This window comes from Gopherus evgoodei, chromosome 4 (genome assembly GCF_007399415.2).
Source record: "Gopherus evgoodei ecotype Sinaloan lineage chromosome 4, rGopEvg1_v1.p, whole genome shotgun sequence".
In the NCBI taxonomy this organism is placed as follows: domain Eukaryota; kingdom Metazoa; phylum Chordata; order Testudines; family Testudinidae; genus Gopherus; species Gopherus evgoodei.
In genome coordinates, this window is record NC_044325.1 from 153,311,375 (window position 1) to 153,324,538 (window position 13,164).

The following is a 13,164-nucleotide window of genomic DNA, read 5'->3' on the forward strand; positions in this document are numbered from 1 at the left end:
GCTCTCTCTCTCTCTCACACACACACACGCACACACGCCTCTGTGTTCAACAGCACAAGCATTCCACATTAATGGTTTGCTTTGTGTCCCGGAGCAGATCAGCACAGCACGCATAGGTTGTCAGAAAGAGTGCTTTGAACGGGGAGGGGCGCATATCTCCAGTTCAAAACAATGAGCAGAGTGGTCACTTGAGACATTATGGGACAGCTCCAGAGGCCAATTACAGCACAGAAAGCAAAAGCAATCAAGTGTCTGAACTGGCAATAGAGTGCCAGAGCCCCTGTGCAAATAGCCTCACAACTCGTCGAAGTGGTTTTTTTTTGCAGCACTGCAACTGATGAGTTTCTGAGCACAAAGTGGCTTGGCAGTGTGTATACATCTGCAAAAGGCTGCTTTACTATGCAGAAACCTGCCAGTGTAGACAAGCCCTAAGTAGCTTTTACTGTTATGGGGAGCATTGACCATTCACAGCAGGGAAAGTGTTCAGGGAAATGTGGCTCATAAGCAGTGGTTGCTCTCACAAGTTGTTGCTACAAACAAGCATTTACTGTATAGAACTCACAAGCAATTTGGGCTTTGTGCCCTGCTTCTTAACAGTCTGCCTTGAGGTTGTTGCTCACGCTCATGATTCACTGCAGACAGCTTGACGGCCTCTACTGGGGAAGATGAGAAATTGTCCATAGCACTATAGTGTCCACTTATTCTGATATCTGTTGAACCTCTGTACCAGAAGGACTGGAGTTATAAGATTCCCCCACTTACTTGGTACTGGGTAGAGTATGGTGCCTTGAGGGAGACTTAGCAGTATGGGGTTTAGGAAATGAGGATCTAGAGCCTGGAGGAACCACTGTCCCTTCCATAGAATTCCAAAAAGGACATAGTTGGACCTGATATTGAACCAGGGCAAAACCCCAATGCATCCTATCACTGGACCTGCTCCTGTAAGAATACTGGTGCCAAGAACTCAGCCTTCACAAGAATGAACAAGGGGAAGCATGAGATCTTCTGAAATGGGACCCTGATGTGAAACATCTCACCTCTGACTCTAAGGAGTAAGAATGGTCCAAAGGACAAGGTGGTGCAGCACCAGGCACTGTAGCAGGAGACCAGGATCTGGACAGATGAAAACAAGACTGTACCATGGTAAGCATCGGTGGCTCTGACGTGGAAGGTAATGTACATCTGCCCTGCTGCATAGTAGAGCTTTTGGGACAGCTCAGAAGGCCAATTACAGCGCAGAAAGAAATCAAGTGTTTGCACTGGCAACAGAGTGCCAGAGCCTCTCTCACCAACAGAAGTTGGTCATATAAAAGATATTACCTCACCCACCTTGTCTCGCTAACATCCTGGGAGCGACACAGCTATAACTACACTGCATAATGACTAAGCCTGTAATTCTTCCTTGGAGGAAACCTGCTGATGTAGCACAGGAGATGTATGAGGTTGCTTATCCAGGATGACCAATTTCTGGTCTCTTGGATGATGGAGACCTTTGCCTTGAATGAGACAAAGATGGGGCCTTCTACTCCTGAGGAGGGTTAGGTCACATCTGCTGTCCATAAAGCAACTGCTTGGAAGCCCAAGAAAGAGGAAACCAACAAGCATAGGAAGGTCTAGTTTTAGGATGAACCTCTGGTCATTGATAGGCAGGTGTGTAAGAAGGAGATCCCTACAAACTTACCTCAGAAGCCCATGAAGATAATTCATATTCTTTCGAACAAAGATAAGCAGATGTTTGAGGGGTCTTCATTAAGTGAGCATTAGATCTATCAGTCAGATGTTTATTAAACAGTACCAGTGATTCACCCAGACATGATACTGACAATGGATTTTCAGCATGAGCCAGTAAACGTGATTATCTTTGCCCAGATACCAATTAACCTGATGATACCATAAATAAAGGAGCTTTAGTAATCAGTACCAATGCTGAAAACGTGGTCTGTATTGGTACTGATGTATGTGGTACCAATGAGAAAGGAATCATGGAGGCACAATCCTTGACCTTACATGATACCTGTGCACACAATACCAAATCCTTGTGTACCAATGGAGCACTTGTAGTAGGAGTAATGTAACCTTCAGAGGTGGTACTGAAACTTCAGGCTAATCTGAAGGCTCTCTCTCTAATAGTACCGAGCTCTTACAGGTATACTTCAGGACTTCAGAGGGCACTTTTGTATGCCTTGAAATCCCTTTCAAAGCCACAGCTTGAGATGATCTCACTTTCTTTTCCTTTGAAGACCTGGGGAATGAAATCAGCATCCCTTTTCAGTCCAAGATCCTTTAACTGAAGCAGGAGCACTACTTGGAGAGGGAACACTGGCGCCAGACAGATCTGACTGACCAGGATCTGAGTCAGATCTCGCGGAGATACATCCTGAGTTTAATCTCCCTGTTCTTCTGAGACCCTTTGCGGAAAGAACAGCAGTAACACATTTACTAGAAATATGCCCCTCACCTAGACAGTTAAGACACTTTTCTTGAGTGTCACAGTCCAGCACAGCAACATGACATGAAAGGTATGTTTTGAAACTGGGAGATTTAGGAGATGACACAGCTGCCTATCACCCACTACTTAACTAAATGTTAAAACTATATTAAAATACTAACTCTAAAATACTAAGAAAAAACAATCTAAAATTAACTAACGAAATCACTATTTGCAATAGACTATGCTACTAGAGTTTAAAACAGAAATAAGGTACCGCTAAGGTGTTCCATCTGCAGCCTAAGGCTGCAGTTGAAGGAAATGAGTGGTGGTTTGTCTGCTCCTCCCCTTGTCTGCTCCGCCTGGAGGCGGGTGGGAGAGCGTGAGGGCATCCAATGAGCATGTGGGGACCAACAGCAGATTGCTAACTGGAAAAAGCACCAATCTCTGGCACTAGGGGACACGCAATTCCAAGAGTGGAAGATGTATAACATCACTCAGTGAAGAACCATCCCACAGAGGTTTGCTTGCAGGTTTAAGTTTATGAACTCATCTCTGCAAGGGGGCACACTCCAGCTCCCGAGCCTAGTGTCCCCCGAAGACTGAGACAGTAGGAGTCACCAGCACCAAGAGGTAGTGGGAGGAAGGCATCAAACCCCAAACTGAAGTGGGAAATGGTACCTAGGGATCCCATGGCTCAGAGAGGGGCACATATCAGGCTAGGGACACTACAGCATAGTTCATTGATTTCCCTGAATGGCAAATTTCTGTCCTTCAGAGTCAAGACCTCAAATCTCAAGACAAGGCGCCATCCAACACAGGTTCAAGGTTTACTACAATAGATTAGCACAAGGGTAGGCCTGAACTCTATGAGTTCTCGTTAGGGAATTTGTTAGTATATTTTCCTTCCCATTCTTTTTGTCATTACCTGTACTAGGCAAATAGAGAATAAAATTCCCCTGAGAGCTCAGTGGAAAGTCCATGTACTTACAGGCTGCTCTTCTGAATTCACAGTCAGTGAAAAAGGCACAGACACGTCATAATTCAGCTTTCTAAACCAGTTACCATCAAACTGATATCTCTTCAAATTGAGAACCAGAATCTGGGGTAGAGTTTCAAAGTAGCAGCGCTGAAAGAGGCAGCAAAACAGCACATTACATACCATATTACTATCGTCTCCATTCTAAAAATTTCCTTTTGTAGACAGATTGTTGCAATAAAATAAACATTGATTACAAAAATCAATTTCTCTCTTTTTTTTACATACATCTTTCAAGTCTGAGCAGCTCATCTCAGCATTGCATACAATAGAACATTCTAAACAATCCTTGCTTACCGAGGTGGCATCTTGTTTGCTTTCACATGTTTCACAATAGAACTGCTCATCACCAGTAAATTCATTTACTTTCTTTACAGCAGCCAAAGCCTTACACTACAAAGAGACAGAAATTACAATTTGATGTACATTATTATGATTGAAAGAGAGAAGTAAATTTAACATCATGGATCATATACCACAGGGCACTGAAGGGACAGCATTAAACAGTATTCAAGCTACTTTTTTTCCTTGTATGAAGTAGTACAGTAACTCCTCACTTAACGTTGTAGTCATGTTCCTGAAAAATGTGACGTTAAGCGAATCCAATTTCCCCAAAAGAATTAATGTAAATGGGGAGGGTTTGGTTCCAGGAAAAATTTTTTTTGCCAGCCAAAAGGCATTATATACAGTTTTAAATAATTTTAAACAAGACACAAACCAGCTGATTGCCACGGGCAAGAGGCAGGGGAGGGAGGAGGGAGGCTGCATGCCATGTCCTCACTCCTCCCCCCAGCCTTCTGTACACTGCAAGACAGCTGATTGCCACAGGGGGAGCAGGGGGAAGGCGCTGATCCGTGGGATTGTCCGACGGAGGGCGTAGAAGAGCTGATGGGGGACTGCCAGCCGTGCACAAAGCAGGTGGTCAAACAATGTTATAGCGGAGCATTGCACAACTTTAAACGAGCATGTTCTGTAACGGAACAGGGACGTAACATCAAAACAATGTTAAGTGAGAGGACGTTAAGTGGGGAGTTACTGTACATCAACTTTGCTAACAAACGAGTTTTTCCCCCAAACTTCTAGTTCTAGTCTAAACCTAATCAGGAAACATCATATTCAGGAAAACACTTAAGCAGGTGCTTAACATTAAGCACTTTCTCAATGCCCCTTGACTTTAATGGGACTTAAGCATATATACCCAAACATATGCTTAAGTTCTTATCTGAACAGGGATTGACTTAATTTTTGTTTTGTTTTAATTGGGGCTGTAGAGCAGACGTACTGGAACATGAGCTTTCGTGGGTGAATACCCTCTTCATCGGATGCATGGCATGCATCCAACGAAGTGGGTATTCACCCACGAAAGCTCATGCTCCAGTACGTCTGTTAGTCTATAAGGTGCCACAGGACTCTGCTGCTTTTACAATTTTTTTAGTTAGCTACAAGGCACTGGGCATTTTGCCCCAATTCTGTAAAGACGTAGGGCTTCTCTATATGTACAGAGCTGTGTCGCTGTTGTGCTTAGTGTAGACACTACTTACGCTGATGGGAGAGCTTCTCCCGTTGGCATAAGTACTCCACCACCCCAAGAGGCCGTAGCTATGTCAGTTGGCAAAGCTGTCCTGCCAACATAGCACTATCTACACTGGGAGTCGGTCAGTAGAACTACGTCAATCAAAGGTGTGGATTTTCCATCCTCCTGAGCGACGTACTTATACCGACCAAAGTTTGTAGTGTAGACCAAGCCTTACATACATGCTTAACTTTCAGGATGTGTTACACTCAATATGACTATTCTCATGCTTAAAGTTACGCATGTGCCCAAGTCATTTCAGGATGAGAGCCTGTACCATGTGTGTCTTTTACACCAGTATATAAGGTGAGAATATACATTTCAAGTATGAATTAAGTTTTACAGTAAAAGAAAACTGCCCCATCACTCAAAGATGTACCACTACTTAGTTCACACAGAGCACAGGATTAATCTGGCAGTGTAATCATCCCTGGTGTAATGTAACATGCTATTCCTTACTACTTTCAGCAGGAACTGAAAAAATGGTTAACCGCCCACACTGTATATTTAGAAATGTACCAGTATGTAAAACAAAAAGGAAACTGCCAAAAGCTCATTATTTCACAAAAATGATATGTTAATTAACTCCAGACAAGATGACAAATCTGCATCGGATCCCTTTATAGTTCTGAAAGGCTTGAATGATCACACAACAACCAGACAAATGAGTTTGGGGTACTTTTCTATGACAACCCTCTCCCCTTTTTTTGCCTATGAACTTAAATTTAATGGCTTCTTATTTAAGGTTTAATTGTAACTAACAGATCTGCTGTTGTAGGGCACCCAACCAATGCCAGGATATTTTCCTTACCACAGAATAAGCTTCCAAGTTGCACTTGTCAAGAGAGAGAGCAAGATTCAGGACAGGATCCTCCTTGATTCTAGTTTGATGTTTGCATCCATGGCAAGTGATGGAATGGACCATTTCCACCTGGTATAGCTAGGGAAAGAGTGACCAGTTAGAAGTATCGGGGATAGCCATGTTCATCTGTATCCACAAAAACAACGAGGAGTCCGGTGGCACCTTAAAGACGAAACAGATTTATTTGGGCATAAGCTTTTGTGGGCAAAAACCGCATCTGAAGAAGTGGGGTTTTTTTACCCACAAAAGCTTATGCCCATATAAATGGTTAGTCTTTAAAGCTCCACTGGACTCCTTGTTGTTTTACTTAAAAGCGTTTCCAACAATCCATAGAAATATAATGCTACAGATGGCACACAGACATGATTTTTATCGGGTGAGGGTGATTTCACAAACTCCATCTTCTCATTGACTTCCCCAGTAGTGCTCAAGGTTGCTTCCATCTTTTATCACCTGGAATAGCAGACAGAGCCCTAAACTGCTAAAAATAATCAATGCCACAAATCTAAGAGGGAGGAGTCTGATACTGGCAAACCAGGTGCCAGTTCTTGCCAAGGCTTTTGACCTCTGCCTGGCCCTGACAAAGTAATTGCTGGAAACCAACCTCTTTCTCCTGTGTGTTAGCTTGGTTAAGATGGGTATTGAACTTATAACAATGTGTTTAGACTTTATTAAATGTTTGTAAGTTGTTGCGTGCATTAATCTCACATATGACATGCTATAAGGTAATATTTAGGTTTTTGATTTATAACAGTAAAAAATGTTTGCTCTGGAACTGTGAACCATCAGGAGGGATTGCCTATCTCCTGCTCATCAAGGAGGCTATCAAAGCTAAGGGCAGGTCTACATTTAACACACTGCTTTGGCTCAGCTGCACTGCTGTAACGCTTTAATGAAGATGCTCTATGCTAATAAGAGACCGCTTTCCTGTCAGTATAGTTAATTCGCTTCCCTGAGAGGTGTAGCTATGTTGATGGGAGATGCTCCCACCAACATAGTACTGTCTGCATGGGGGGAGGAAAGAGCTGATATTTGGCAGGGAGATCTCCCTGGTGTGGAGAAGTAGAGGGGAGGGGGACAAGAGCCAGGGGCACTAGATAGCAGTAAAAGGATGGAGAAGGGACCTGGGAGGCAGGGCTGGCTCCAGCTTTTTTGCCATCCCAAGTGGTGAAGTGAGGGCGGGGGGAACAAACGATTGGTGGCACTTTGGCAGCAGCTCAATGGCGCCACTTCATTCTTCAGTGGCAATTTGGCAGCGGATCCTTCGCTCCCTCTCTCTCTCTCTCTCTCTTTGGTGGCACTTCAGCAGCAGCTCAAAGAGGAAGAGAGGGACTGAGGGACCTACTGCTGAAGATCCAGATGTGCTGCCCCTTTCCACTGGCCACCCCAAGCACCTGCTTCCTTAGCTGGTGCCTGGAGCAGGCCCTGCTGGGAGGTTAGGAGCAGAGGGGAAGGGGGGCAGGAACCAGGGAGTGGAGTATAGGAGGAGAGGGCACAGAAACAGTCTTAGGGGAGAAGGGACAAGGGCAAAAGGGTCTATAACCACTAAAACACATTCTCCTATAGAACTTGAAATTGAACCAAGAAGTCTCAAGCCTGTACACTTGTCTGCTGTCAGCAAATAGCTGGCAAAGTGTGTCCTCTTCCCCCTCCAGTGCCAGATCTATATACGCAGCTGACTACAGCTACCAGTTACTCTACTAGCTCCAGTGGTAGAGCTCTGTGCAGTTGACCCGAAGTCCCAAACCCTGCTGATGATTCAGGCTGGGGGAGGGGCGTGTCAGCATGGTTCCTTATGATGGAATTTGCTTTTTTGTGTTTTTTTTAATCTGAGGAAATCCCAGTAAAAAAACTACATTAAAATAAGAACAAGGTTGCAGTGACAAACATTTAAAAGGTTAAGAAATGCCAGAGGTAGGGTTGCACCTCCTTGCACATATATGCATTATGATACAGTATTTAATTACATGATCACATGCTATGTTTTTCCACTGACCCCCTGCCTCATGCAGTGAATAGGAAATTATTCAACATTTCTTTTTATCATCCTCATTCAATGGGTTCAACTGTTCTCCACAACCTTTCCAAGCCCTGCACGGAATCCAGAATTATTAATTTCTTCCCGGGTGTTTCTATGTTGCTCTCACTACATATAGGAGTGCTTTACTAACGCTAATGAATTTGTCTCCCCAACACCCTGGGAGACTAGGTGGTGCTAGCATACCAATTTACAGCTGGGGAACTGAGGCAAGAGATTAAAGTCAAAATTGTCCACTGAATTCACAGTATGGCTCCAGTCCATTTCAGTCACACCTAAGCGTGTTCAGCACTTCTGCAAATCTAGCCCAAGTGTCTCATGTTGGGCATCCAGAAAAGGAGGAACACACAACTAGTGGCCAGCTGTGAACATTTTGGTTGAAGTGACTTGCCCAGCAACACACAGGAACTCTGCAGCACAGTCAGGGATAGAAGCCAGTTCTCCAGGGTGGTAGTCAACTGCCTTTATCATTAGACCCACCCATTCTCTTTCTGCAACCCCCTCCTCATTCATTACACACCTTCCAACTTCTGCAAGAAATGCAGCAGGGGTCCTATGGACAACAGCCTCCTTCACTACACAAGCCTGATTCATCCTCAGAGCACCATCCACCGCGGCACTGAATTGTCCAGTGTGGCCAGTCCCAGCAGCTGTCCCAGTGGGGAGGGATTCCTCCAGCAGCAAAGTTCAGACCACGCTGCTCACTCTGCATGGTTGGAACCTCCTCAGTTCCATTTGCTGCTGCACCCACTTGTCCAGCAGTGCCACCTCCAAAAGATGGAATGTCTCCAAAGGACAACATACCCACTCACCAGCTGCACTATTTCAGCTGTGGCCAAGCAACTGTTTAAAGCAGAAGATACCTCTTCAAAAGCCTGAGACGGAAAACGACAGGTGCAGAAATATTTAATGTCAAAGACCTTTAAAACAATAAGTTATATTCAACTCACTAACTTAAAGGCTGAGCACCTGTTGAGACCTCTATCAACAGCCAAGCCCCTGGGAATGAAATAAAAAAAGGATCTGTGGAAAAAAACAGTGCTCAATCATGTAATTGAACACTGTGTAATAAAGCATATGCACAAAGGGCCCAAATTAAGATTGCATGCACAACCTTACGTCTGGCACTTCCTTGATTCTGCAATGTAAAGTTCATTAAATGCAGGGTTTTCTTGGAAGTAATGACCTAAAAGCATCTCAAGTTTAGATTTCCTGAAGAGAAGAGTTACCTGCTGAATCCCTTCATTGTCCTCAATGAGTTTATTCATCAGAATCCGGAAATATTCCACAACATCCTGCTGCTGGTGCACTGTACCAACACAAACCAGAATGATCAACATCTAACTGTGGTAGCTGGTTACTTAATCCTAACGGGGGGGAGGGGAGTGTGTTTGCTGCCTCAGTTTCCATTTCTTCTGTTTCCTTTTCAGCAAAGACTCTTTGTTAAGATGACAGATCAGATGAAGCAGGGATGTTTCTGGAACTCACATGCACAGTGAAAACCTGTCTCGCAACTGCCACAAAGATACCATTAGAGTTTATTGTATTTTAAAAAACAAACAACAACAAACCCAAATGAAACAGTGAGGCTTTGAAATACTACTTAAAAGATCCAGAGCACAGTGCCCCGTACTGCTGCCCCAGTCATTTCTTAATCCCTGGTCATGTGCATCCCAGAGCACTTTTCATGCCTCTGAGCAGAGATCACCCAGAGCACCTCTAAATGCAGCAACACTCTCAGGGTACGTCTTCACTGCAGTGAGCCTGGGTGACTGACACCCATGTTAGCCTAGCCCAAGTGTGAACAATCACACTTCAAAGCCAGACCTGAGTTAATGCATCCTCATTGGCGCTGAGATCCCCTATGTATTTCTAGTATTTCATAGTATTTCTAGGGACATTTCCCATGGGTCTGTGTGCTGCAGTAAACTGAGCAACTCCATGATTCTTTGCTGTTGCATTGTAGGAAAATGTGTCTGTCCTCCTGGGCACATGGGGAGCTTTGTTAGAAGACACTGGGGGACTATCAGCACTTGAGTGATTTAGCCTGTGTTCTCACTGCAAAGTGATTACTGGCCCAAGAGAAAGCAGAACCTGGGCTCTAACCCACCCACACGGCTGGGACAGCTAGACCAGGTTCAAAGTACCACTAAACTCGGATGAGAGTTTGTGGGTGTGGAAGGAAGGGGGGCTAGCAGCAACACCTGGGAAAGGCCTCAGGCTGCAGGAAGAGGGACCCTAAGGATCCAGCAGAAGACAGTGTGCCTGACAAGGCAAATCTTCAGAAGTATACGTATCTGAAGAACTTTTATTGTAAAGGAGGAGGAGAAGCTGCCTAGGGAGAGGGCAGGAGAAAGTCATGGAGCCGAAACGGGATTGTGGGAACCTTTTCTATTTGGCTGAGAAATCCTCTTGTATTAACAGAGAGGTAGGGGAGCAAATAAGGGACCAAAGGTAAACATGTTGGGGGATTCACAGAAATGAACGGGAGAGGCACAAGAATCTGTTTGGGATGGGGAAAGGGGTGAGATGGGACCAGGGAAGAAATACAGGAAAAATTCAAATATGCATACAGGCTTTTAGTGGCCTAGCAAAAGGGGAACTTCCAGCCCTTTTGATGATTAGCATCAATAATGAGATGTTACTGAGGTAACGTCTGTCTCCTGTTTAATAGAAATCTGTGAATGTGAATATGCCATGGCACAGAACTGTAGAGAAACATCTTACCATCTCTCACCCCAAGACATCTCGTAATCCCTTCAGTGGAAGGTGCTGATTTATTACGCTTCAGTTCTTGAAACAGCTTTTTCAGCTGACACACAATACCGGAGTCACAATTATCACAGCTAAAAAAATATCAGACATATAAAATTAATCAACCAGGTAGATGCAGGTTCTGACCCAAGTGCTGCTGCGGCAGTGCTTCCAGGAGAGAGTGGTCCCTCCAGGTGTCTGGGTTGGGTCCTGCGGGTGGCAAACTTGGAGGAATCCCAGAAATGAAAGAACAGACTGAATTCAACTCTCATCTCTTTGGGGGGATTCTCTCTGGCTTAGTGATACAGTGCAATAGGGGACTGAGTAAGGGAGTGACAAGAACTACCTGCTCTGACTCTTTTCCATGATCAGTCAGTTCTTAGGCTTTACTGGGATCGTTTCTTTGGGACTGGAGTTCTGACCCAGCATCACATTTCTATTCTGGCCAGGTACACATCTGTCCTCAGCCTGCTCTGGGTCGTGGAGCCTGGGAAAGCTAACGTTCCCACATTGCCATCTGGAGGCCACAGAGATCTGTAGTCAAGGAGCACTGTGGAGATTAGGCACCGTAGGAAGTCCTGCCTGCAGGGCCCAGAGTGACAGCACTCTCCGGCTTTCTGATTGGCCCCTGCTCACTATTTAACTCTGGTGGTTGCCCTTGATGCTGTCTAGGCAACCGCATGGACTGCTGGCTTGCTGTGACTCCAGGCCTCCCCCAACTTTCTGATCTCCGGTGTCCGACTCCAGTCTGACTCTGACCCTGACCTTGACTCTTGCCTCCTGATTCCAGGCTGGTAGCTACCACTAATCACCAGTTTCTGACTCTGCTCGCTAACTACCGGCTGGTGGCTGTCCTTGCCTTGTGGACACCAACCTAGCTGTCCTTGCCTTGTGGACCACCCACACAAGCCCCTTACAGGGACACAACATGTTACAGCCAAAGAGGTGTTTCTTGAAAGATAACCAGTGAGGAAAGGGTTTCAAAGGTTAACACCAAAACAAAGTCAAACTGATCTGGGCTAGTGTTTCAGTTGTACAGAAGGAGGGAGATTTAAAAACATTAAATATTATCTAGCAGCCAATCCCTCTGGCTCCCATCTCCAGCCCTGGCAACCTGGGTCCTATCTGACCTCTAGTCTCTGATGGCTGTTTTCATCACCTTCTCCTGCACTGTTCCAAACCCTCCTCAGTCATCCTAAGCACGGTGAGTGAATATGGGGGGCTCCCAACAGATGTCTGACCGGTCCATTTAAACCCCATCACACCTTTCAGCATCTTGAATGCTGATTTCACTTGTAAGTGGTCCAGCTACACAAACCTACAGTGCCTGCCTAGCATGGAGACTGCCTCCTCCAGAGAGCCTTCCCTTTGAAAAGGTGTCTCCCTGCTACCGTGCCCTGGTCCTCTCTCTAGGGAACACTCTGCCACCCCACTGGACATGATCATAACGTTGCTTTAATGTGTTATGAAGCTACTATTAGAAGTGGGCCTCATTTTCCAGTACAACTTCAAGGTGCCTCCTCCTCTACCCTCCCCATACCTGTGGGCTGCTGCCCCTTCTCTTTTCTCTTCCCCCTTACACCCTGCATCCAGCTATCACCACCTGCCCCTTTCTCTTGCACAATGCTGCCCTTTCAGTCTTGTTTCAATGGGTCAGTCCTACAGTGGATCTCAGGATCAGAACCATGCAGCTACCCAGCCTAACCACACATCCCTTGTGTGCTGTTGCTCATGTAACCCCAGGGTTTACTGTGAATGCCCTCACCTGAGGAGGGCCTCTCTGAGCTCTTGCGTGAAGAAGAGACACTGCAGCAGGCTGTTTAAGTAGCAGGTGGAACCCTGGTTACGCAGCCCCACGTATGTGCCTGTAACCAGAGAAAATCTATTTCACATCCAGGTTGTTGCTTGGTTGATTTATAAAAGGAGAGAAAATGATCAGAAAGTGACTAGCCAGAGAGCTGTAATACAGCAAAGCTCCCTTATCAGAGGTGGGTAACAGCTCTGGGTAAATGCAGCTCTAGCTGTGTTGCAAGGCAGCATCTGACGGAAACCTCAACATTTTCCTCTGCCAGGATTTTACTGTTTGAGAAACAGGTCTCCATTCAGTCCCAGTTCCCCCCTAAGCCAGTGCCCTTCTGCTCCCCCCAGGTACTCTCTTGGTCTAGTTTGAGTTGATTTAAGCAAAGCCATTATGTTCCCAGGCTTCAGAAGGATCAGATTCTTGATATCAGGAGGGATCATTCTGGCTACCAGAAATCTATCAAACCTTCTGTCCTACCTTTGGATTGCTCCAACTTAGGAACCATAGTTATGTAACACCCGAGGGATGATTCCCTTATTAACCTCCCTATCCTTGATGGCATGCCTCAGGGGACAAGAGAATATCAGAGCACATTCCTCACTTATGAAACTCCAACCCCAAGTCGGATGGCTGCAGCAATCGCCCAGCTGTTATTTTGCCAATATAGTG

General features: G+C 45.4%; 1 protein-coding gene across 11 annotated transcripts in view; it reads right to left on the reverse strand.

Moving 5' to 3' along the window:
* The window catches only part of LOC115651433 (ubiquitin carboxyl-terminal hydrolase 47-like), a 47,631-nt gene that overhangs the window by 12,213 nt on the left and 22,254 nt on the right, over positions 1–13,164 (reverse strand). For 10 of the 11 annotated variants that reach the window (XR_004000350.1, XM_030562472.1, XM_030562471.1 and 7 more), the window contains 6 exons: positions 12,460–12,559; positions 10,668–10,786; positions 9,170–9,249; positions 5,852–5,980; positions 3,765–3,860; positions 3,420–3,557 (listed from right to left, as the gene is read on the reverse strand). Coding sequence is in view for 10 of the 11 variants with exons in the window: in XM_030562472.1 (XP_030418332.1) it covers positions 3,420–3,557; positions 3,765–3,860; positions 5,852–5,980; positions 9,170–9,249; positions 10,668–10,786; positions 12,460–12,559 (662 nt within the window). In the remaining variant the exon portion in view is untranslated. Of the gene's footprint in view, positions 1–1,571; positions 2,409–3,419; positions 3,558–3,764; positions 3,861–5,851; positions 5,981–9,169; positions 9,250–10,667; positions 10,787–12,459; positions 12,560–13,164 lie in introns of those variants that run through there. The other variant, XM_030562480.1, reaches the window with a different exon arrangement.